This window comes from Tribolium castaneum, chromosome 9 (assembly GCF_031307605.1).
Source record: "Tribolium castaneum strain GA2 chromosome 9, icTriCast1.1, whole genome shotgun sequence".
NCBI lineage: Eukaryota > Metazoa > Arthropoda > Insecta > Coleoptera > Tenebrionidae > Tribolium > Tribolium castaneum.
The window spans coordinates 8830768-8857533 of NC_087402.1; the positions used below are offsets into that span (position 1 = coordinate 8830768).

A 26766-nucleotide genomic window follows, 5' to 3' on the forward strand; every position below is an offset into this window, starting at 1 on the left:
CACTTTTTCTTAACGGCGTTTATTAAGCGTAAGATTATACAATGCAAAATCTCAACTAAACTAGAAAGACAAGTTGGCCAAAAGTTGTGTCCCAACTGGCCTGAGTTGACCAGACTTTGGTCGTTTGTCTTGAGATATGTACTTACAGTATCTTTAATAAATATATTTATATTTACGTAAAGTAACAATATAAAAATAATATCACATTCAGAGAATACAATCCAACGTAATAATGGCATATAATCTTGAACAATTAACAGTTTACAATACGTTAGAGATATGCGGATCTAACCCCTACGAATGGCCCCGTATTAATCATAAATCGTAAGCACACCTTTATTGCGTCGTCGTTCAGTCAGGACCCCCTCTAACAAATTCTGATAAGCAACCGACATCATCCGGATTTTTTTGTTTGAAATTTACTATATTAATTTTCAAATTTAGTGTCCGGATAATTTTTAGCGCATCCGTTAGCTAGACTATCAAAAATTTGTTAAAGGCGGGCAGAATGAAGGCAAAAGATTTGAAGGGAAACGTGAGAAAATTCAGATATGTTAGAAGCTACGGAAAAATTTAGTCCCCGCGTCTGCTGCTAAGCACCGGAGACTGCGTCAAGACATTGTTAACGTTATTCGTGTTGTTGCATTCGAGGGAAGACTCTTTGGGAGACTTTGGCGATGTTGAGAGTGTGACATGTCTGGGGGTGACTGGACTATCCTGGGGCGAGTTTTGAGCATTAATCTCGACACTGGTGGTTTTGATCGGGCTTAAGTCGTCTAAATGCCGACTTTCGGGGTCCACCAGTCTGAAAGTTTCAAGAAATTCGTTCAAGTCCACCAGTCCGTCCTTGTTTATGTCCATCAGACGGCATATCTCCACTAGCTGCTCTTGCGTGATCGGGTTAGGCATGTGTTCCTTTATCAGGTTGCATGCTTCGGAAAATTCGTCCAAACTTATGTAACCTGCGTGGGTTGGGGTGAGTTTATTAGGGGATGTGGTCGGCGGGTTTTACCTGAATTGTCTTTATCGATAATGCGGAAAATTGTTTCCAAATTGCCCTTGTTTCGGTAGAGGGTTTCCACGACTGTGCTGGCGCCTTGGACGGACTGGAAACGAGGGTTAAGAGAGGGGCTAAGGGAAAAACACACTCACATTTATTTTGGAACTACTAATGTTTTCGAATGTTGAACTATAATTAACTTTCTGAGTCTCGGGGTCCACGGTCACTAATTTTTCTTTGAGCATTCTCCAGGGAAGGCCGAGGCCCGTGGCTTTCTCCATGCATTTGCACCACTCGCTCAGAGTGACATATCCTACAACACAAAAATTAATCTAACTAAAGTGTTTCAACTATAATGCGATTTAGGACAACCGCTATTTGGAAATGAGCTCTTCATCATTTTGAGCTTCCACTACGCTTTTATTTAAACTAATTGTTAATTTGCTAATGCATATAAGGTGAACGCTTTCATAAATATTAATTTTACGACAGCAGTGTGCGCGACGAAGGCATGTTAAATCTGGCGGAAAATAATGCTCATATCCTTATTGAAACGTTTCATTTTTGATACGTGGCGTGCAACTGAGCCAATCTAATAAATGCGGGAATTATTTATTTAGCGGCCAACAACCGCTCTCTAAAAGTTAACGAAATACTTCAAAACTTGTCCACTTCAAAAGTTTTTAATTAAATCTTCAAGATCGCAAACAATAACACACTCCTATTCTGGTTTTAGAAATTATCCCTGTGTGTCTGGAAATATTAAATTGTTTCGACATACTTTTGCGCTTCTTTAAATACCCAACAGCTAACTAATTCTGGTTTTGTTGTCTTTGGTTTGGTTTTTTCTAGTTTACTCTAACGATCTTAGGATTTTTAAGTACGCAATAATGCGAGCATGTGTTCGATATTTCTTTCTGGAGCTTTGTTTTCTTTACTTGTAGTTTAAAGTGGATTAAAAACAAACTGCTACTTTTTTCTCTTTTTCGTTTTTCATTCGGAATTTTAGCGCACAGCAAATGCTCATATACAATTACTCAACTGGCCTTTTTCCAACCAAAAAGATGGTCAAGACAATATGTAATATTATTGCAGCAGTGTTTTTATTTGTTTTAAATTTGTCGTCCAAATAATCTCATATAATGTTTTCAAAGCTGAGGAGAAAATAAATTGTATTACATGGTAAAACTAATTCACATATGTACAGGCTGTTCCGTCTAAACCTCACATAAGAAGTATCGGTAGTTCTAATAATGATAGTCATTTAAAAATTTGTATACAACCATAATCTCTTAGGTCCTGCTCAATAAAAATATTTTCAAGATGGTGACACTTTCGGTTATACCGGAAGTCGCTATCAATTTTCTTATTATAAAAGCTATGTTTTTCACTGTTTTTTTGTATTAGCTGAGTTGCTTTAAGGCCGTTTTTATTAGCTTCTTCTATACCTAAGTTTAACCGTTTTCGAGATATTTAAGTTTTTTTGAAAACTTTTGGATTTACACCTGTCACTTGAAACATCGGTAACTCTTTTAGCTTTAGAGATTTCGAAATCCTATTTGGAGGATTAAAAGAAAAAGCCTATATCTGTTCTCCAGTGTATTTTAAACTAGAAAAGCAGTTAATAAACCCAAAAATTTTTAGACTTAAGTTTGATCAACTTCAAGTACTCATAACTTAATGAGATGTTCCAATTTTTATTTTTTTAGATGGAGGAGAATTTTTTTCTGCATTGATCTGTTCCACCTTGCCCTAAACCTATCTGTGATAATTTACAAGTGGTTTTTTTGACATTGTAGAAATTATTTCTTAATAATCACAGCTATTTTTGCATAGTTTGTTATAAAAACATTTCTGCTTAAACAAACGACAAACTCTGTTCAAAATTGTGTTGGCCGCCCTGCGAAAACAAAATAAATTCATTGAAAGTTGGTTTAAAAAATTTTAATTTGTTAATAATAATGGGTACTTAAAGTTCTGTAAACTTAACTTTCAACATTTGGTGTTTGAAACTTGTTTTTAGAAATTTGAAAACATCAAAGAAAGATCTAGGCTTTCAAATGAGCTAATAAGTATTTTCAAATTTTTAAAAATGGCATAGATCAATTTTTAAACAGGAAGGTGTACGTCTAAAAAAAATAGAAACCTTACATATTTCGTAAACGGCTAAATTTAGGTGTAGAGAAAGTTTAAGAAAACTACGTTAAAATAACTCCAGTAATCCAAAAACGCATTAAAAATATAGCTTCTTATTTAAAATAAGGAAGTTGACAGTGACTTCCGGTGTAACTGAAAGTGTCATCATCTGAAAATATTTTCATTGAGCAGAACTTGAGAGATTATGGTTGTATACAAATTTTTAGATGACTATCATTATTAGAACTACCAATACTTCTAATGTGGGGTTTAGACATCAATTCTGATACTTCCTGTATGGTGAAGAAGTTCATATAATTTGATTTCAACAGAAATCAGTCCGTCCGTTTAACATTTTCAATGAAACTTTCCCAAAACTTTCGTTAGGTGCGTTTTTTGGTAAAAGCATTCGATAACGAGCAACTGTAACAGTTACGAATATACTTAATCCTTGACAGTTATTACGGGGTAGTTAGCGAACTATTATAACTCAAAGCTCAGTAGTTTGGTTTTATCAGTATCTACTCAAATTCTCTACCGATATAATATATTGTTAAAGCTTACGATTTAGTATAGAATAGAGGCTTTTGATGGCATTCTAATGATATCCAATTAGAGCAAAATCAGTTTACATTTATCAAATTAAAGCTGATCGATTTCGAACGTTTATGGAGTAAAGCTACAGTTTTCTGGATACGAATGTGTGCTTTACTCTGAAATGGAGTGGTCTGCCAATGGCAGAGCGAGATAATTGGGCAATTTACTCGATTTAACATTGTGAAAGTGAAGTAAAATGCTAGAAAAATGAAAGTGCAACGTGTCAGGTTTTAATCGATATAAATGGAAATTGACTTTAATTAGTTTAATTATCGAGCTCGTGTCTCGTTGCTGAGTGGTCAAATAGCGCAACATCTTCATTTTGTGTATGTGTTTACTCGGTGTGTGTAAGCGTACTAACCTGTCAATTCAGGATCGACTTTGACGAACTCCTTCTCTAATTTGGTCTTGTTCGCCATTATTTGTCCGTGAAGTTCTCGTATGGCAGAGGCTTCAACCAGACCTATCCTTTGATGAAACGTTAGCCTTTTCGCTCTCCCTGCGGCGGCCATATACTGAACAAAGTGGGTGTCTAACTGAGGCCCCACTAGTTTTAAGTACGCTCCTTTATTCGACCCCAGTTCGTAATAATTCGATGCCGAAAATATCGTTATGATCTGAGAAGAAAGCAAAAAGCGTGCTTATATGGCTCTGACAAGCTTTTAGTTATGTGAGACCGCCGATCTTTGCAAAATTACAAAATTTTTACCGAATTATCGTGGATCACTTCGTATCCTTCCGATTTGCATTCGTGAGATCTGATAATGAACAACATGCGGTTTTTCTCCAAGAAATTCTTCGTCACGTCCGGACCGAAGTACGTTCCGGCTCCTCGTAAAGCGTTCGGTATACAACCATTTCCTACTTGAGGGTCTGACCACAAAATATCAAATACCTGCAATGAGGTCGTAAATTGCGCCGTTCCGACGCACTCAGCGCTTTTTTACCTGTTTCCATTCCACCTTATCGATGAGCTCGGCCCCAGGGGCTGAACTGTCACTGATAGGCGGCCGTAACAAAGAAGCGTACTGAAAAAGGGGATTTGGCATATTGGCAATGAAACAGACACGAGCACGCCAATTGATTGTTTTGCTTAAAATTTGGATGATAAAAGCTGTGCATTTTAGGTTGTAGTTTTTGTGCCACTCTGACTTATTTATAAATTAAGGAAACAATGTGGCACTCGTCATTTGGCAATTTGTTTTATTGTTCGTGACAGGTTTTATTAACAATTTCCGAGTCCATTAATCAATTCTATTAAAATGGAACATCGCGAATAAGCACACCGCTTGACTGCAACTTTTAATCAAAAATGAATAAATTTGTTAGGCGCAAAATCGTATTGTTGGCGTTTTTCGTGGGCAACAAATTATGCAGCTTTTAGTGTATTTCCCAGTAGTTTAAAACTACAGTCAGCGTGAGCCAACATCTCAAAAATTTTATTTCGCAGCCTCTCAAAGTAATGGCGCCTCGTGCTTTTAAAATTCAGCTTAGGAAGCGCTCTCGAAACGTATTCCAAGTGGCACTCACCTTCCCCCTGTCCAGGCTCCTGATGAGATCGAGATCGGTGGTGTCTGAGATGCCTCCGTGAACTATCAGCACCTTGTTGTTCACGATAGTGCCCAAAGGTAACCACCGGTACACTCCTTCAATTAACTTCAATAACTTCTCAGAGTTCCTCTGGAATCAAATTAGCCTTTGCTCACTTGACGCGGTTTTCTTCAATTTCCTGGGCCGTGTTTACTTCGTTCGAAATTAATCGGATTATTCAGTTAAGATCCCGGAAAATTGTAAATTGGTGTCTTGGTTTCATTCATGTTTCTTTTGGCGACCGGGTAAATCAGCGAATCGCAATTTCGGTCAGAGCGAAATAAAAAAGGGTCTGGGTAATCCGAGGGATGGGCGAAATTTGTTAGGGAACTTTTGGATGGATTCTTGAGATATTTTTAGAGAGAGTGATCAAGAGTCAACTGTCAGGAAGGGTGATTCATCATTATGGCCAATCTATACGAAATAATATGACACCTCTTAAATTAAAACGTTCGCTGGGGGTTTATCATGACACGAAAATCGATGCGCATGTAAGCTTTATGAGATAATAGAGTAGAAAACAGTGGTGTGCGTCAGGGCTTTGTTTCCGCTTTTTTAGCCGGCAAATTTTTGATGAATAGACTGCGAAACGGCGAAAAACTTACAAAAGTGAGTAAATAAACATCGATGGAACTATTTCTTGGTCAAGTTTTATTACACAAAAACTTACCCTGTATTTGGACTGCATCTCTCTAATGAAGCCATACCTGAAACCAGCCCCGTTTTAATAGTCAATCGATTTAACGAAACTAATTAGTCGGGTTGTCATACGCACATCCCCTTGGCAAATTCACCTCGAATTCATTATATTGTCCTCGTGGTTCCCTCTGTTCAGGAAAACACCTCCAGGATAGACGAGCATACAGGATAAGAGGACGAGGAGCACCTCAATGCCTCGTTTTCCTCTATCGACGAAATCCCCATTAAATACGTATGGATTTTCCGGTGATGGTAGGCCGTTCTAAAAACAAGATTATCATTGCGTAAACCCCACGTCAATTATCATCTCTTGTTGATTAGAACGACGGCTTTTCACAATTGGGAAAGACGTCCCAATACTAAAACCGCAAGACGAGACGGGATTGAGTTACATTTGCCTTTTCATGCAATAAACTAAAAGCTCGGGCGATGTTTTAATGTGACACGAATCGGTCACAAAGATGTGACTCGGCTAGAAGGAACTAGAGTGGACGGAGATATCGCATGTAACATATTATTTTGCTCTTGATACACTCGGGGCTTTTATATTTATTTTTAATGAAAGATTTCGACGAAAGCCTTTTTCTTTGAAATTCAACAGAGATGCCAGATGAACCACCGGAATATTAAACAGTAATTCGCTAATTTGTTTACCGTCGGAGCATTTCAATTCAAACTTCAAATAAAATTAAATAATTCACTTTTTATTAGAGCACTCCATTTTATATCGTTAAAAAATCAATAAGTGATTTGGCAGCTCTAAACTCATTTTGGATAACTTCTGCTTCGTGAACGTAATTCTTGAAGATACAGAAATTGTATTGATTCCACGTCAAACTGAATTAGTACTTTAGCATCCCCAAAAATTAAGTTTCGGAAGTCTGGCAAGTGTTGCATGTGCTTTCGAGTAAACTAGAAATCCGATTTTGAGGAATTTTAAATAAACTTAGGGCATCAGAGTGGAGTGAATGAAAAAGTTCAATTTATTCCGAGCACAATCCATGTGAAGCATTTTTTCGATGTCTTATGATTTTCAAATTACTCACTTTGGGAGTCGAGGCTATCGTTTGTTCGTCAGCCTTTATGTTTTTCTTTGTAGGACAAACAACCATCCACATTTTAATGAACGCTTTCTCTGTGTTGTCAGGCAACTGTTTGTTTTGAAAAGTTTGTGCATTAATAATATAAATAAGGGAGCAGCCCACATCACAAATTTTGCATCACGTTTTCCAAATGGTTTTCTTAAAAAACAGGACAGTTTAATTTTGGTGGATGCGCCGGGTTTACTTTAAAATATATTATTTAACATTTACGCTTTCTTTTTAATATCTGAATCCTATTAAACACTATTTTAAAACACGATTTTTATAGCAACGTGTTTTAAATTAAAATGTTGCAACAAAAAAAATTGTGAATTACACTCATACGGAAAAGCTAAAGTTCGACAGCTTATGTTTTCGCATTCGTATTCTTAACAATTATTTTGTTTTGACCAGTGATATGAAGCTTTGTTAGTTTTTTGCTGTTGTTTCTAAGCGTGTGTATGTTATTGAATATTTAATTTATCTGTGCTATCTTGCTCATGTCCTTTGAACGCACCGAGGCTTTAACAATGATACGTCGACTCTGTGGCATGAATATCAAGTATCTACCACGTAATAGTAATTTACTTAGCGTGCAGCGCCCTTACACAGCGCCCACTTCGCCTAGCACATAACCAGATTGTCCTGTTTTCCTCCAAAACTAATTTTGTTGTCGACTTAATCAGAATTTGCAATTATCGGACAATAACAAATTCCAAAGAAAGTTGCTGAAGTCTTGAAAGGTTTTACCAGCGGTCGATATTTCATTAACGCAAAAATCAAAGCTGATCGACTTGATAATTACCTTGTGGAAGATGACGAGAAGGTCGTCGAGCTTTCCGTGAAGATCTCCACACACTGTTATCTGTTTTGATATCGCTGTGGAGGCGAGATTCAAGTTCGGTAATCTTTTCAGCTTAATAATGGATTCTCTCAGGATTTCAGCCACGTAACGAGCGTGGAGCCGGTAGTGCTGTACAGAAAAAATTCGGACATAAAAATTTTCTTCGCAATAAACACCGGGTCTTAATTAGACTCATTTTCTCCCGCTCTTTGAGTGCTTTCCCGTGAGTTAAAGCTCTAAATCAGCGTCCAGATTTTCAGTATAAAAATTGGATTAAGCACGTCCGCAACTGTTGCTTTCAATCAATCGATTTTCGTATTAAATTTTCACGAGTTAAAAAACCGAAGGTGATTTTACCCGTCTTCGTCGGTACAGTTCAATCAGTTTTTTCAACTGCTCCTCGTCCATTGGAAATTCTAATTTAAATTTGTGGTCCCTTTCGCTACTATCTAAGAGCTCCTCTTCGCCTTCGTCCGATTCGTCCTCGAATTTCATGTCAAGGTCCTCTTAAAGCAAAAAAGATTCAATTATTTTTAAGCGTCGCCCGATTTAATGCGTTCACTACTCTTTTATTGTAATGTAAATAAGAGAGCTTTATGTAAATACGCCCAGAATACGAAACGCGAAACTCTACATCTATGAATTTCCTGAATTATTCAGACGGTAACGAGCTTTGATGACAGTTTTACTTACAAAAAGCCCCTTAATCAAAGACATTTTTGCATCTCAAACCTCACCTATTGATGAATTTCTTGAAGCTGTCGACGATTCGGAAGTTCGATTTGTGGTGTTTGGAATGTGCGTAAGCAGGGCGTTAAAGAAGTTGTAAAGCTGGAAACAAACACAAAATTGCAAAACCCTATTTTAGTTTCCAGATACGGGTGGACAAAATTCAAACACAAATAAATCCACTAGCGCAGTTTGGTGTACACCGAATCGATTCGTATGCAGCAGAAATATTGTAATAATTGTGTTTAACTTTCATAAAAAAACTCATTAAACTCTGTTTTTGCCTTAAGGTCAAAGCTGTATGAAGCAAATGAGGATGATTTAATTTCGCCCAATGTTCAAAGCTCGGACAAAATTGACCCGAATTGCCATTAAAATTTGTTATTATGGCTTCATTTATGTGTTATTTGTTTAAGTGAACACCATTTCCTGAAACTGAGTGATGTCTAAATGTTCCTTTCACTTGGAAAATGAAACGAAAATTATTGGTTAGTTTCACTACACTAATGATAGTAATATTCAGATCGTTATAAGCCCTGTTTTGCTATTATTTTACTCAAAATATTTTGAAAAACATCACGTAATTTAAATTCTCTATTTGTTCGAAACGGAAATAACTAAATCAATGATAAAATAACATTGAAATTCATTCATAACAATTTTTTAATTCGTAACACCATAGCATTTCGTTATGGTTTGAACACAGATTTATAATGAAGTACACAAAGTTATATCTCGTTATTATTATAACTTGTATTTGTTCCTGAGTTTGATTTAGTAATCTCTTAAACGAACTTACAGCAGTTAAACTTTGTTGAACATCGACTAGCAAATGTCACTTTAGTTAGGCATATTAAGTAGGTTTGGTGTAATTACAAAAAGTTCGAATTTTGTTTGTTCGCAGGAAATAATAAACGGCACTTTCAAAACTTGGTTAAAGCCCACGCATTCGTAATAACTCTGCGAGTATTTAGTGTTTGGTTTGGCTAGTAAATACCGGGATAAAAGCTTCCAACTATACTTGGAAATGGATCGTTTTTTGAATAAGTGAAGAAGCTTTCGCTGCAGCTTATTTAATACCTGTGCTAGAAACGGCGCTTTTAGTCCAACGTGTGAGTAATTTAATTTTTACAAAGAACTTTCAATTTCCCGGAACAAAGGGAGCACTAACATTGGGAAAATTGCATTCAGTTTATTCCATTTAAAAATAAGGTAGGTGTAACTTTTCAACCCGTTTCCAAAACTAAACAAACCGGAGTGGATGCGCTCATCACCGATCCTTTGAAAAATCGAAATTGTGTAAATTGTGGAGTGACATTGGAAGCTTTTCAACTTGGTGAAAATGGTAGCGAAAATTGCGTTGGCCTAAAAACTTCTACTTTACAAAAGTTTTTTTGTGTATGAACTATTCTTTCAACTTATCGTAATTTCATGCAACAAAAGTACAACATTTATCAACGTCACGGGCTTCACGCGGATTCTCACCGGTTTACATAATCGGAACAATGCTGAAAACAACAATTTCTAAAGCGATTATCTTGAATAAGGGCCAGGATAGCTAATTCTTTTTCGATAACTTTGCGGTAAAATATGGAATGTCAGGCTTGGATATACACGTGTGTTCCTAGAAATTATCTCTTAGCTGTGAGCAGCTCATCTCAACCTCTTAGTTCCAGATATGTAATTTAACACTAGATAAGTCAAGTTTGATGCCAACTATAATAACACCCGTGGCGTTTGAAGCTGGTTTTAAGGACCGAATTTGGTGACAAGATAAAATGTAAAACCACTGTCGGATGTGGCAAATCACGCTCAAATAATTCCGGAAGATTGCTCGAATACTTAACAGCTTGTTTTGCCTCACTTATCCTTTCGACAGCCCAACAATAGGTGTATCCCACCGGAAAGGCAAACTTTGTTGACTGGGTCAAAAGGGCATTTAGTTTTGTCGCAGTTCGATTTTTCGCAACCTTCGTAAGGGTAATCAAGGGGCGAGAAATAATTAGCAAAGGGGTAGGTTTATTTGAACAGACGATCGATACCACAAACACCCCAGACTCGCGCCGGAATTATTGGTATTGATGCATCTTTGGAATTTCAAACAATTAGGCTTTTGTGACTTCATTTCGTGATTAATAAAAGTGGCGGATTGAGATAATGCGGATGTCTCGGAACGACTGCCGGTTTTAATTTTAATAAAATATTTATCGCGCTTCTAGCTGCGAAGCTGGCAGTTAAATAAACAGTTTTGAGAACTGGCAGTGGTATAAAATTTACTTTAGTACAATACGACTGAGGTGGAGTCGGGGAATACGAAATTGAGGTGGATTATATTAAATAAATGCTGCTGCAGTTGTACTTCACTCGCTTTAATTGCAAAAATATGTCGGGTTTACTTTAATTATCCTTCCATTTTAGTTTAATTGCACTTTTCGTCGCACTGGATAATAGCAATAATGGGGAGAAAACGGAGATGAAACTCCCATTGATTTGATTCTTTTTCATCCACATAAAATCCGGCACGTCACACATTTTTGGGTCACTCATTCATATCACCCTGCAGCGATGAAGCTTTAAACTCATTGAGGAATCTATCGTTATTATAGCTGACAGTTCGTGGTTGAATGGGAATTATTCAGCTATGCTGACAATCTAGGTGGTCCCAAATACGTGTTCAATAGTCCGGGGCGGATATGCACTGAGTTCGCAACAATGCAACAAAATTATCTTTATTAACTGAACTGAACGTGTTTGATTTATGTTAGAAATGTGTTGAACTGTAACAAATGGGTCAATTTTTCAAATTTACGACGTTTAATATGAAATATTTTTTACTCGCTTCTGGTGGGTTTATCCGTGTGTATGGTGCCATATGTTTATCAAACTAACATTGATACAATCTGGTTTTAGTACAAAGTGCTGGGTTGTATCCCAAGGCCCGATTGTCGTGCTTTCAGATAAACCACAATCTGGCAAGCTGGGTAAAATTTCGGTAACTAAATTAAGTTGTTATTAACATCGGAAAACTTTCTAGCTAATGTTTAGATACGCTGTACTTTTGTCTTCTGAGAAATGTAATTCAATATCGCCGGAATCTCATTTTTAAGGAAAGAAATATTTTACCGCAAACCCGAGATTTTTCTCATATTCGTTCTACTTGAAATGGCAAAGGGTTGTAATACATAAAGGAGTATCTTGATAGAAAATTTCCTGGCCGTGTGAATGACCAAAGCTTATCCCGTTTGATTTATTTTTATAGAAACATTTGGAGCAGAAAAAAGTGCCAATTGTTTATTTTAGTGTTAGTGTGATTACGTTTTATCTCATTAATTTAGGGAAGCTTTTAATTAGATCTCAGGGTAACTGGAAACTGTTACGACCGTGCCTACAAAAACAGCAGGACAATAAAACCTCTTTTATACTTACTTTGACTTGATCCTGTTCTCCTGCATATTCTATGCTTTGGAATATCGTCCAAGTATATCTGCGCCGAACTTCTAATCTCGCCATATATCTTCTGTACCACTTCTGTATTAACAGTGTCGCTTTTATAGCTGCAAAAATGTTTTATTACACCTAACATTGATCAGTCATGTCGAAGGAGCTGAAAAAGGGGAAATTCCCTTCGGGATAATTTTAATAAAACTCCGGGTGGGTAAATTATGCGTGTGCGAACTTTCAGAACCATCTGCTAAGGTAAAATTGATATAATTTTCCATCGATTTGTGTTTTTGGAATTGTTGAAACTGAAAAGTTTAGTGGAGCTTTCCGGGCGGAAAATTGGCGGTTATGCGCGGCAAAAACGACGTGTCAACCGCAACATCCAATTTAACGTCAGCAATAATCCTACATTTGCACAATAAAACAATGAGGAATTTTATCGGGACAGCTAATCCGGGGATGTTTCAGCTGACGAAATTAAGAAGGTATTATAAATTTCAAGGCCGGGACAAATTGTTTAAACTGCGGCATTTTAGGATTTTCCATTAAAACGTCTGCAGATATTACGGAACTTTAGTTTCAGGCAATGACATCGGATCATAAAAACTTGGGTAAACAGCTCAGACTGAATTACCCTCGACGGTTACAGTTTTGATTCGATAAAGTTTGTCAAAAGTAGTTTACTATTAATTATTTCAGCTCTGTAGTTTCGCTTTTCCAATACGTGCTTAAAAATGTCTCAAGCGCTCTTTATTGGTTTTCCTCGGATTTGCTTGTTTATTATTAAAAGCACGTTAGTCGGTCCGAGCAAAGAACGGAGGGATAATCACGATTATGTAAAAATCGCGTGTATGCCGCGGGTTTCGCCGCCAAAGGCCAGTCCTGACGAAGCCCCAGATAAGATATCGGCGGAAATATGGTCCGACTTCCCTCTGTTCTCCTAATTTATATAAATAGCGCGGCTCCGGAAGCGCAACTTCGGCTTCTTTACAGAGCTCTTCATTTTTATTTCGCGTCTCCAAGCTGAGGACAAGTGTAATTCTGTAAACATTTTAATAGAGCTGATTTGTCAGGAAGTCGCTTTAAATTGCAGATGCATGGAGGTAATTTGCAAGTGCTGAAAGAAAAATTCGAGAAAATATTGACTCAGCGCGCCTGTAATGAGCAAAATTTGAATAAAACTCGCGTTGTTGCGAAGTGTAATGAATAGTTGAAACATTGGTTTAGGTCGAGCTCAATTTTAAACTAAAACACTTGAAGTGAAGACTTGAGGCGTGACCTAAAATAATCTTATATTTTCGCGGAGTTATGATGGGATGAGATTGTACACTTCGTACATTTCCCAGACAAAGGGGAGATTGCTAACATGGGAATTTCCACGAGCAGAGATAAAATAGAGAGAAAATGATAACAGATGTATGGAGGGCACAGATTGCGCCAAATTGCCCAAAATAAGATGGAGAGGAGGCCATTTGCAGCAAAGTTCAAAAATGAGTTGCTGAATTAAGCAATTTGGTAATTGCCGACTGGTCACCAGGTGAATGACAAGCAATCAATTGAATACACTGGACACAAAGACATCATTAATCTCCCAGATAAAGGGCCAACCATTAATGGCAAACTGTGAATCACTATTCAACAATTTTCACTAAAAATTAAATCGTTATAACGATACTTTAACGAAATTTTCTTCCGGCAGCCACAACGTCAATTAGGGAACATCTGGAGAAGATAAATTAATTGGAATGACTGGACGCGGTATTGATTACCGTTGCGGTGATTATATTATCGTTTGAAATTTTTTATTTGCAAACTAAAAGAACAATTGTGAAAAATTATTATATTTATTTGGTCAACTGTTGATCAATAACACTCCAGTTCTGTTAAAAATATTTGGAATCTCCGGCCGGCTCCTTGAGTCGATCCAATTAGGAGTTTTAATTCGGTTTCGTCCTCGGGAAAACTTATAATAGCAATAATTTCGGCTTAAAAGAGGCAAGGACATGTCGTACTCTATTTCTAAATTTATATATAAATCCCCGAAAGATTCGCTCATCGCCTTAGCTTCTGAAATAAATGAAGTAAAATACATCCTTTTCAGGAGAAATATTAGTGATCGAGCGTTCGTGTTCTTGTTTGATTCGTTCGTGTATCGGACATGGAGGAAATGTTTAAAGTGTGACACGGTTAGATAAAGGACCGATTTGTAGTTGAAACGACAAAACAGATTTAATTAAAAAAGTTTTAATTGTAATTCCTGGTGAGCTAAATTGATATGGAAATTGCACGCTGAGTTCCAGCAAAATATTTAGAAGCCAGTTCTACGACTAAACCGATTATTTTTTCTCGCGTTCGCGAATGAAGAAAAAGTAAATGAGGTGCCGCTTCTGACAAATTTTCCCACATCGTTTAATAACTTTGCGTTAAACAATATTTTTATGGACCGACAGCGCAACTTGCAAACTAAGAAATTTATTGCTTCCTCATGATAACTTACCGCCACGGGACATTTACTTGCCTTGCCCTATAATATTTTTCTCTCGGTTACTCATAAAAGTGATTAATAGTAAAAGGCGAACTCAATTCATCTCTCCCAATATTTAGTCACTTACTTCGCTCGATTTTGGTCATACTCATGTCGTCTTTTTGGAGGCAACACAAGATCTTTTTCGGGATCATATGGCTGAAGCATTTTGTTTTCGTTTTGCGGGCACTTGTTCTCAAAGGGCGTTCGGTTTGTTGCTGTTGTTGCTGGAGGTCTATTTCTATGGATCTTGAGCTTGAGGTCTCTTCCTCGTAGACGGTGCTTCTGCGACGACGTCTCACGCAACTGCACTGCTTCGACTTTGAGGAACCCATGATCACATCTTGGTCCCACAAGTCTGAAAAATTTAAACATCCCTAAATCAAGTTTTTTAATTCGTTGCATTTATTTTCTCTTAGGGCTTAGCCCGGAATTACAGTAAAATATTGCACAAAATAAACTAACTCAAATCCTCTTTAAACATTGACAAATTCAATATTTGAACGTAATCCCAGGTATAATCAGTTCCGGTGGTAAACGGTAAGAGCTATTTTTCACGAATTATTCCTAGACAGTGGATCGTTTGAATGATGCCTATAGTAAAGTTCAAACTCCTATTATTTTACGGACAGAAAGGCAGATAAAACTTTGAACTTGCGTGAAAGAGGGGTTTTTAGGAGCCGCTAGACTTGGGTGTTAATTTTCCCCGACATTTTTCGTCCCAACTCTTCCATCAATTAACGTAATATTCACCAAACTACGACTTTCGGTATTTTGCTGTTCTGTTATTGTTAAAAGATTTACACAAAATCCAAAGTAGTTTTCTTAGTTAATTATGATGCCCATGCTTCTGTTTTTGCTTAGAATAACATTTTGTTAATAAAACGAAAAATAGCGGGGTTATTGATCAGTTTTCAGGAGCTGTTTCGTCGAACTTTGATATTTGGATTAATTCGAAAATGCTAACGTGGATCGTTTTGAAATCAACGGTGTATTCTAATCTACCTCCCCTATAATTTCATTAGGTGTGCAATTTAGAAGGAAATTCGCTTTAACATTTTCATTAACCCGCAAACCCAATTTTTGAACTTTGTGTTTCACGTAAATAAACTCATTCGTCGATTAGATCCGAGTTTTTCAACTGGGTCTAAATTACAGAAAAAATCCACAAAGCTCGATCATAATCCATTTATTAACACTCATCTAGACACAGGACGTAACGTTTTTCCTGCAGGGTTCGTGCTTTTCTATGAGTTCCAGTAATGGGATTATATGCATAAATAGGTGTCAACTGATCTTGTGCTTCATCTCTGGCTTTTTTGTGCTTCGATACGAACGCATTCCCTAGTAATTACGATGCTAATTCACCTCGATTTTGCGGAAAATTGTGATATGCATATATTACTCAGAGTGTAAGCTTTAATTTAAATTTTAATTAAAAATTTCTGTGAATGGGCTGAAACAAAGCGCAGTCGAATTCCGCCCGTCGTTTTTAAATCGGGGAAAAGGACTTGGTTTCTTGGCTAATTTGGTCGATTTATTACGATCGAGAACAATCTTTGCACTCTAAACGGATATAATTTCCTGTTATGAGTCTCCAGGATGAAGCCGTAGGCGAAAGTTTAACTTAGTGAAGGATAATAAAACGTAGCAAAATTTATACATTTTGTTGCCGTAATATATTTTATATCCTCTCGGGACGGCCACGGCCTTTCAGCCAACGGCGCTCTTATTGGACAATACCCAATGAAATATTCGGCTAATCTTTTGTACACACAGATGATGCTTTTTTGCTTCGGATGGCTTATTTACCTAAGCTAAATAATTTATGAATATTTTTTCCGACTCCCATTAAGGGAAGATTAATTGCTGAAGGGCCGCCAACCGATCGACTTTTTCGTCACAAAAGAACAGCCCGATAAATTACATTTTAAAACTCAACTCTTTGTCTTGTTTCGTGGAAATTATTTCATTAAACGTGAATCAATAGACGTTATCTTGAAATACGGTCGCACTGACCGCATAATTTCAACAATACGGAATGCTAATCGGGATAAATATTAATTCTGCATATTTTAGTTGCTGTAAAAGGGCAAGAACTGGTCATCTCACGCTACGTTTTGTGTTGCAAATTTTCATTCAATTCGCAGTCAGAACTTAGGCCGTGCGTTGGGAATTAAGTCTTCTAATGGCGTAATGAAGTTTTGAAACATCTCTCGTTACGGTCGTATGTGCCCTAACTTTGCTTATTTACATATCGCAGTCGTGAGTTCGGAATTGTCGTCGATTAAAATTAATGCAGAACAGTGGGGAATTGATTGATATGAGATGGTAAATTAGAAAATTTGACTACGCATCACAAGTTGGTAATGTAATTAGAGTACGATGAATGATGAGTGTGTTAGACTCGTAACATTATGTCGTCTTGAATAAACGCCGACAATCAATCATTTGTGATCGTAATGAAATTACGGTATTTTTCTGGTAGTTTTGTAGCGATTAGCGTCAAATTGAAATTGCGGTCACGTAACTATTCTAAGACAAATCCGTCATAAAAGCGGGAAAACTCCCAGATAAGGCTCTAAAATTAAAGCCAAGAACGAATGGAATACCGAGAGGGTTTTCACCACCAAATGGAGAACGAAGCTTCATTAAGACTAGGCGAATTAATTTCAATGTAAGTTGAGCGGATCATACAGATTTGGGCGTAACCACAATTTAGAACCAACAAACTTGCGAAATTACTTATGTTTCATACGTTCGAATCGAACTCGCATTCTCATTAAGTAATGGTTCGTTATCAATTTTAATTGGACCATTTCCAAGTAAGCAAATCATTTCGTTTGTAAACAGGCACTTTGTTGGCGTTTTGCAAGTTTTCGGACCAAATTGATGGAAGAACTAGGCTAACAGCTTCGCGAGATACTTTATTTCCAGCCATAAAATTTTATATTTGTTTTTGTTTTTCTATCTAAGGCTCGTTCAGTAATTCCGGTGCGGATTCAGTGGAAAGAAGCGTCAGGATCCTGTAGAGCTTTATATTTTATTGGAAATAATAACACGTCCAAAAAATCGGTTTGTGTTTTAAACTGCGAAAGCGTTTTATAAATGAAACGCGCGATGTGTGGATGTTGTTCAAACAATCCGCCACCCACCAATCGCAATAATGATTTTAAAAATTTTCAATTAAATGAATAACAGCTAAAATCGTAGTAACTATTATTAAATAAATTTAACTAAATTTGATTGTTGCGTTGTTTTTGAAGATCTTAATCTAAAAATTGAAATTGGAAACCATTATCGCTAATTGCTAATAACTTCGTTACAGTATTGTGCTCGGACAAAATCGATGAGTTTGCAGACAAAATGAAAATCATCTGTATAATATGCCTTTTCTCCACAAATTTTGAAAGGGTAGTAATAAAGTGATCAGTAATAAATTCTATTTTGATCAGTAAAAAATAATAAATGATCAGTATTTAATTAATTTTTGCAAAGTAAAAAATTTAAATGACAAGTAAACCAAGCACAGTGTTTTATTAAAATTTGACCAGTAAAAAATCGTATATGCACAGTATCTAGAATCAGTTTGCACAGTTTAAATAACAAAGGTTCGGTAGCTAGCTTGCAGGCTGGGACTTCGCCCCAGGAAACATACCACTCGAACGGTTAAACTCGAAAACGTAAAACTCGAAATGTGGAAATCTACACTCTCCGGTTTTGAGATGCTTATTTACTGTGCATTTATTATTTTTACTTTGCATCTATAATTTTTACTGTGCATTTATTATTTTTACTGTGCAATTATTATTTTTACTGTGCATTTGTTATTTTTACTGTGCATTTATTATTCTACTGTGCATTTATTATTTTTACTGTGCATTTATTATTTTTACTTTGCATCTATAATTTTTACTGTACATTTATTATTTTTACTTTGTATTTATTATTTTTATTGTGCATTATCCATCGACAAATTAAAAGAAGTCTCTGATTGGTTTTCACCCATGGGTAAAATTGACAGAATTTTTTATCCATTGGGATTGGGACCAATCAAAATTGAAAATATTGGAATTTTATCTTTTCCACCACTTTTATGTTGGCAATTGTGTGCCGTAACCGCAGCAATATAACCAAACAAGCCAAATCAGCTGACAACAAAAACAAACAGCTAATTATTTAGTCGGAACTAGTAGTGAAATCTGTGATTGTTCAAGCAGTTTTTTGTGACAGAAAGTTATTTAAAATGTTGGAAGAAGAGAATGAAATGACCTGCACGCCACCTGACATTCGCAATATCGCAACGAGTGCAATAGAAAATCTTCTACCACAAAAATCGCGGCACAAATATGAGTGTGTTTATGAAAGGTTTTTAAAATTTTTTTTTTTTTTTGGTTATTTGATCGTAGATAAAGTATAGTATTATACTCGCAAGTAAAGGTTTTTATCCACTCAAATGATTACATGCACTCGCCTTCGGCTCGTGCAGCAAACTTCATTTTTGTGGATAAAAACCTTCTTTACTTGCTCGTGTAATAATATACTATTACTTTTGCATCTATAATTTTTACTGTGCAATTATTATTTTTACTGTGCATTTGTTATTTTTACTGTGCATTTATTATTCTACTGTGCATTTATTATTCTTACTTTGCATTTATTATTTTTACTGTGCATTTATTATTTTACTGTGCATTTATTATTTTTACTTTGCATCTATAATTTTGACTGTGCATTTATTATTTTTACTGTGCAATTATTATTTTTACTGTGCATTTATTATTTTTACTTTGCATCTATAATTTTTACTGTGCATTTATTATTTTTACTTTGCATCTATAATTTTTACTGTGCATTTATTATTTTTACTGTGCAATTATAATTTTTACTGTGCATTTATTATTTTTACTTTGCATTTATTATTTTTACTGTGCATTTATTATTTTACTGTGCATTTATTATTTTTACTTTGCATCTATACTTTTTACTGTGCATTTATTATTTTTACTTTGCATCTATACTTTTTACTGTGCATTTATTATTTTTACTGTGCAATTATTAGTTTTACTGTGCATTTGTTATTTTTACTGTACATTTATTATTTTTACTGTGCATTTATTATTTTTACTTTGCATCTCTAATTTTTACTGTGCATTTATTATTTTTACTGTGCATTTATTATTCTACTGTGCATTTATGATTTTTACTTTGCATCTCTAATTTTTACTGTGCATTGATTATTTTTATTGTGCAATTATTATTTTTACTGATTAAAAATACTTGGCGTTTAAATAAAATACTGTGCATTTAATTTGCATCCATTTTGAAACAGTGAGACGATTCTAAATTTATAAATTCACATACGTGTCAACTATTGTTTTACATTTGGTGGAAGCGTTCCCTTTACGGCACTATCGCGTAAGATAAAGCGTAATTTTTGACTTGAGTGGTAATGGTTTTGTTCAGGTTTCGCTCCTCGTAGACCAATAAACCAAATGTGTATCATTATTTGAGTGAAATAGAAATATGGTCGCGCCTGTTATCCCGTTGTGGATTTTTCGGGTGAGAGATTATTACAAATTGTAGAGGCTGTTCAGATGGGGATAAATTTGCATATATACGTGCGCTATAAAGGCCCCGAATGTGCTTTTGGATAACTTGATAGATCTCCTAATCCTGTAATACGATGTAGGTGACGTTTATGGCAACGTTATAGCACGAAAATTTTATCTTGGAGTGGAGATAAATAACGGAGTAAACGGAATCACCGAATTTAATAGGTGCCTTTGCTGGTTTTACTGCATTATTAAAAACGTTTCCTTGCCAATTACAGAAATCGCTTGAAACAAGTCGAGTCAATTAATGGGGAGTCCTAGAACGGAGTGATGAATTCTTAATAAAAAATTGTAGGGTAATAAAACCCACAATCGAGTTTTATTTGCATAGTGTCGTATTGATTTTATTATCACTTCTATAGTCTTCTGTTCTCGTAAAATTGAACTACTATAAAGTGACTTCAATTTTATTTGTCCGAAGAATTTTAACTTTATGGAATCCACAGTCATATTAATATTACAATTTTTATTACTTTCTCAATTTCTTTTTACGACCAGGACGTAAACCTCCCATAATCACATCGTCAAAATGTCAGTGTTATAAACAAAAAATTAAAATACTTGGGAGTCTATTTGCCAAGTTTCTAATTGATATCGTGCAGTTACTGCATAGCAATAAACAATTATGTGTGCCAAGACTTAACAAAACAAAATTATGATTGAAGCACTTTTATGAAAAAGACGAGTCGCCACTGCGTAAACGGAACGTAACATTTATTGGTAGCATGTGCAAGTCACGTCAGACTTAATCCTTGGTATTTTCAGTTCAGTGTCGCTGAATCAATCACTACAAGTAATTTTTTAATTTAACGCCACATTTCTGCCGTGGAGAGGGCTAATCGAAATTATAAAAAATCTGTCTTGTGATTTGCATTTCCACAAACCTGTAATAACAGGAAAGCACATAGTGGAAAATGGACTTTAATTCGAACACGTCCTTGATCCTAGAGAAGATAATTCTTGTCGCATCGCAATGCAAGAAGCGAACAAGTCTAATTACCAGATTTATTCGGCTTGGAACACGTGTGTTTTCTGAAAGTGACGATACATTATTGGCTCACGTTTACGCAAACAGTAAGACAATATTTATTGGAGCGGAAGATCCTGGATGGTTCTCTTCACTAAAGACAACATACTCCACCAACAAAACAGACCTTGCCCTTCGGTGTCGTGACAGTAATTTAGAGCAGTTCTAGCGCCCTTTATCTCCCTTATTGGCTCCTTACAATGTTAAAAAGTCGATTAGAAGTAGGAAAAGGGTTGAGGACGTGCGTTAGCAACTCCAACAAATCACTGGCTTCGCGGTCCAGTAATTTATGGTAAGTGGATCCAGAAATAGGTTGCCAAAAATGGGCGAATTGCGATGGATTATAAATCATTTCAAATATATGTTGCGTTATAAATGATATAATCTGGTGGGTGCTCAAGCAAGGTGGAACGAGGCAAACTTGCAAACTCATCAAAATTTTATTATTACTCCAATTTATTGATGTACAATAATGTAATAATCCCGGCTGAATTCTCCCATAGATTCGGATATTTGAAATGTTCCTGAAATTGTACCGGTTCAGTTTCGATAAAATCCCAAATAGACGAGTTATAAATAACTTATCGTGTTGTGAAACTAATTAAAGATAAAAAGTTTGCGTTTGGGAAATTTAAAGCTCATTTATTTTGTGCTTTCCGACTGAAAAGCTCAATAAAACGTTGAAACGGCAGATTTTTCTCTACGATTATTTGAACGCTTACAAGCAAAATGCGAATTGAAAGCCTATCAAAATAGCTAATTGGCTTCAACCTTATCATTGCGTTTATTGTGTTTAATTAAAAACTAACAATATTTTTACTGTGACTTTGCGGAAACACAACCAAATGTTTGTTGTTCCAAATTCAGCTCATGTTTAAGTCCGGTAGCAACTTCCTGATTATGCCACGCCAAAAATCATTCGGCATAAAGCTCACAATTCTGCCATACGAAATATAATATTTGCACAGCAAATACAGCGACATATTGAATCTATAATTACAGGCTGATAAAAGTAGTACTGGGAAAATTGATATTCATGATTGACAGCTTTATATAAAGCCGTTGAACGGAATTCCAAACACTTTATAAATAAAACAATTAACTCGCTTTTCAAGCGATGAGTAAGATTGGTTATTGAAGCGCAGCGTACTAACAGACAGGCCCTGTCTCAGTGCTAAAAGTCGAAAGCTCACTCACATTACTTATTTAATTTAAAAGCAGTGGCATATTCAAAGCTCCCTATTGAAAAAATCCGTCACACCTTGGCAACTTTCGAAGCTTAAAAGTTGTAGCGTTCGCTCAGGTTGATTTCTTTTTTATAAAAAAATCCCTTCTTGCGTGAACTGGGACGCTACGAAGATCCCCTTTTACCAAACGCCAACTCCAGGAGAATAAATTGAATCAAATATTCAAATTGTAGACGCTATCTCAAATAATCCAACATTTTGCCATGTCATCGTAAAAACGACATCATTTGTTTACGTTTTGTAATTTGGCGCATATTGGCTTACTCGTCGTCAGGTTGTCAGCACTGCATCCGTTAACTCTCGAAAATTGAATTCGTCGTTCGGATACAACCATCTATTTATCTGTTTTTGTGTACAGAGCGCCAAGACATCCTCTAATGCACGTCTGGGACGCAAATTAAGTTTTATTTAGCCCCAGCAAGGCTTTGAGCTTTATATTGTTTAATGCGAGAATTTGGTCCAGATTATGACGCTACCAACAGTTCATTTGATGCAACATGTGAATATTAATAGCTGAGTTGTTTAGATATTGAAACAGAAACTAAAATTTGAGTCACATTTAAGCCGGGATAATTTTAAATATGTTAATACGGAATTTTTATGTAAATTCTTGCTGAAAGGACTTTAGTAATCCTTTGTGTCTGGCAGGAACGTGCTTTCTGAAATTAAATGTAATTTTCATGCATAAGTTGAACGGAAGAGCAACTTACTATCTTTGAGAGTTGTAACTTTGTTAGCCGATAAGTACTCACAATATTTTTCATGTATATGGCAAATATGTGATTTGCTTGTGAGGTTGCAGACATAAAATACGGTGGGATAAAAGCAAAGTCTCTTTCAGTTGCGGATTTTTGCCAATTTTAGTATAAAAATTGCTCGGAGGGATTTGGTTTTTCAAAGACAATCAAACACAATTCCATCTCAATGTTAACAGGATGTGCTAAAAACACTCGTGGGTGTGCAAGATTTCGCAATCGGATAATAGCACAATGCGTTTATTCTGTAGCAAGTCTAAGGGGTCCATGGTTTTGAAAAGACCCAGTGACGCCCCTGATTCGAGCCCATCCAGCCGCATAATGGGTCTTTTGTATCTCAATCCATCTGAATGTAGGTTTGTTTCAAAGGCTGAGATAATTCATTTAAGCGAAATCCAGTCATAAAACTCGCGTTAAATCACGGAAATTTACATTATTTATTTTTAAAGACAAAGTGCGATTTGATTGGGAAAGCTATTTTCGGGGGAATACAAAATCGAGAGTTTATATGGGAGTGCGTCTGAAGCGCGTTTATCAAAATAGATGTTTCGATTCCGTTGGCAAAAATTAACTCGGGAATGGGATTATGCTCAGGATCAAACGTGCGAGAATTTAATATTCGCAATAAACGGCCGGTTTACAAGCGCTGCAAAAATGTAACAACTGGGTTACCTCTTGTTGGTCCTTGACCGTTTTGTCCTTTACCCTTTCTTAAAGTGGCTCAAGCTTCGGTAAACATGTTTCCAAACAGCTTACATATTTGTATAAAACATTTATTACAAAACTTCGCTTTTATAAATTTATGCCTTGTCGATAAGCAGTCCTGTAAAAATATTCATCACATTTATCTTTCCCAAGGACGGCTGAAGCGTTTTACGTAAAAATTTCGTTTTACATGGGATGATTTTTTACGATGAGTTGTACGTGCACAATTTATTCCAGTTATTTTTCTAACCACGCAGGTTGAGAATAAGCAAAATTACTTTTTAAGCTTTAAAATTATGACAAATAATTTATACTCGGACTGAGCTAACAGGCAAAAAATAAAAACCTTCTTTTTGATTTTTTTTTACTAAAGAGTTTGGGCTCGTTCCACAAAATTTGTATGAAAGACATTCCCTTCATACATTAAGAACGGTTTTCCACACACAACACAATCTTGTTTTTGTTTGCGCTAAGTTTGATCGATTGCAGGACAAAGCGTTCAGCAATTCATGACCTCTCCAATTAAAGGGCAGTTTCAAATTTTTAAACTGAAAGGAAATTGATAATATTAATTTAGAGCGAAGTCATCAGCACGTTTACGAATTCGTCAATAACTAAAATCGATGTCGAATGAGTGTTGAATATAAACAAGCTTGTCCAGAGCTTTGTTGTAAAAAATGTGTAGTGGCGTCAAAAGCTGATATAAAACAATATCGCGCTCTTAATTATTAACACCCACCTAAAAAACTGAACGTAAACAAAAAACTGATGAATCTTGCACCGATATTCGGTGGTGAAATCAATATTGGCCCGCGGTTAACGAATTTCAGGTGCGAGTTATTACTCAACCTGAGACAGGATGCAGTGTCCAGTAGAAAATTGGGCGAGTATTTCTAAATTTATACCCCGACATCAGCTGATTGTACGTTATTTTTAAAAGCGTCAGAATTGATCCGGTTAGATTTTCATATTAGGGTCAGTTTTATTATATTTAGAAGAAACTTGAGAAAGTCGAAACTTTTTCGAAAAATTCAGCATCGAAAGCTCGTTGCGCCATATGTCAGAAAGGGTGATTTAAAGCTTACCACGTGATAACCGATGTTAGAAAAGTTGTGTCACGTCGTATTTGTAAGATAAGAATTTACGCGATGCTGTTGGCTCGCTAGCCCACCGACGCTAACTGACGCTTTGCGTCGTGACGCTTACCAACTTTTTAAAGCACTGCGGCGCCTAAGTAGCAAGCGCAAGCGTTCCGAAATTTTCACTTTTCGCCCTTAATCGAAAAAAGATCGATATTGGGGATTCACAGGAATGCAAGGAAGTGTCCTCCGCCAGGAAATTCCAACATACATCTCCAAATTGTATTTAAAATATTTAATCCTGAAAAATATTTCTGTGTAGCATTCGCAAACTAATTAAATTCCTGTTTAAGTAAACTGGACTAATTAAAAATATAAATTTTGTTATCAGCTGAATTTTGAATAAATAACATCCCGCTTTCATGTTGTTTTAATTGAATTTACTTCGACACAGAGATAAGTGGGACGTATTTTTGAGATATGATCACAGAGAGAAAGGACCGGAAAGAACAAAGTGATTCAAAATATCTTAATGAACTTAAAATCGTCGCTGAAAAGGAAATATAAATTAGAGAAAGATGTTATTTATGAATTCACAACTTTATTGCTTTACTGCAGCTAAATCGAATTTGTTTCTGACATTTGCGTGGCGAAGCAAATTTAAGTCAATAATGATCGTAATTAAATAATTTTATGTAGCCTTGACAAAACACTACTGCAGTGGTCGTGTTATCCTGAATAAAGCTAAAATTTGGTTCGTAACTTTTTGGGCCTTTACTATTACAACCTGGTATTGAGATGAATGGCTGGCCTTTTGTAAGTAGGGTATATTGATCGAAAATAGAAAGGTGAAAGGACACACTGGAGTCCATAATCTATACGAGAGGTGATAACAAGCGTTCTTCCTAAACAATAGAGTACAACAACGTAATTGTTCTAAATTTCAGCAAAAATTTCAACTGCTTTGAAATCACACAGTAGAGTAATTAAAGAGAGTACGAATTAGGCTTTCGAGAAATCTTGTTATTAAAAATTGTCGTATTTCGGTTTTAATTAAAATATAATTCACAGGGAATAATCCTCTTTCTGCATAATATTATCCGCGAAAAATGAGCTCATATACCATGCAAGTGTGCTTCTCTGAGAAATTCAAGGTAAGTACAGACTTCCAGGTTTACGTATTAAAATTTAATTCGTTACAAAGTTTAGATACTTGGGAGAGCGAACAGTGAGTACAAAATCAGTCTATTGGTTTATTCTGTCGTAACATGAGGAAAAGTTGGAGGTGACCGGATCTAATTAAGAAAAATAAACTTTTCTAAATTCAGTGTTTATTTTTTTATTTTCATATTTTCGCAAAACACTCGACTTGAGTGTCGTAAAGCATGAATAAATTTTCTAAATTTTTAGATAAAACTAGAAATAGGAATGTCGCCTCTGAACATAAATATAAATCGGTGAGACAGCTTATATTGACATCGACACTGAAATAAATCTCACAATAACAGAAGTTTTTCCACATTTTTATTGCCTTTCGTGTAGACAGGTGCTGAAAAAATTAGCAAACTTAAATTGTTAGTTTCGGGAACACCACGAGAATTTTTACCTGAGAGGCTTTAATAAAAACCGTTATTACTTTTTATCACAGAATTTCACCCAAGTTTGCAAAAACATACTTTTATTCCCAGTTGGGATG

General features: G+C 35.8%; 1 protein-coding gene across 1 annotated transcript; it reads right to left on the reverse strand.

Moving 5' to 3' along the window:
• Positions 1-3: 3 nt before the first annotated feature.
• Positions 4-25218, reverse strand: rdgC (retinal degeneration C). The gene is made up of 15 exons (XM_008194450.3): positions 25077-25218; positions 14731-15000; positions 12104-12231; positions 8686-8779; positions 8306-8454; positions 7910-8077; positions 6118-6284; positions 5994-6030; positions 5264-5413; positions 4681-4761; positions 4443-4628; positions 4095-4350; positions 1153-1313; positions 1013-1106; positions 4-962 (listed from the first exon to the last, which is right to left on the reverse strand). The coding sequence occupies exons 2-15, from the start codon at positions 14975-14977 to the stop codon at positions 574-576; spliced, it is 2307 nt and encodes a 768-aa protein (XP_008192672.1). The 5' UTR covers positions 14978-15000; positions 25077-25218; the 3' UTR covers positions 4-573.
• Between the last annotated feature and the right edge of the window lie 1548 nt (positions 25219-26766).

Bases quoted from the DNA above. Each gene is read 5' to 3' on its own strand.
- rdgC (XM_008194450.3), bottom strand. From the start codon at position 14,977: ATGGGTTCCTCAAAGTCGAAGCAGTGCAGTTGCGTGAGACGTCGTCGC. The intron at 8,455-8,685 runs GTGAGGTTTGAG...TTTTGCTTTAAG, and splicing joins TTCAAGAAATTCATCAATAG to AGGACCTTGACATGAAATTC. The intron at 5,414-5,993 runs GTAAGTTTTTGT...ATTTGATTCCAG, and splicing joins AGATGCAGTCCAAATACAGG to AGGAACTCTGAGAAGTTATT.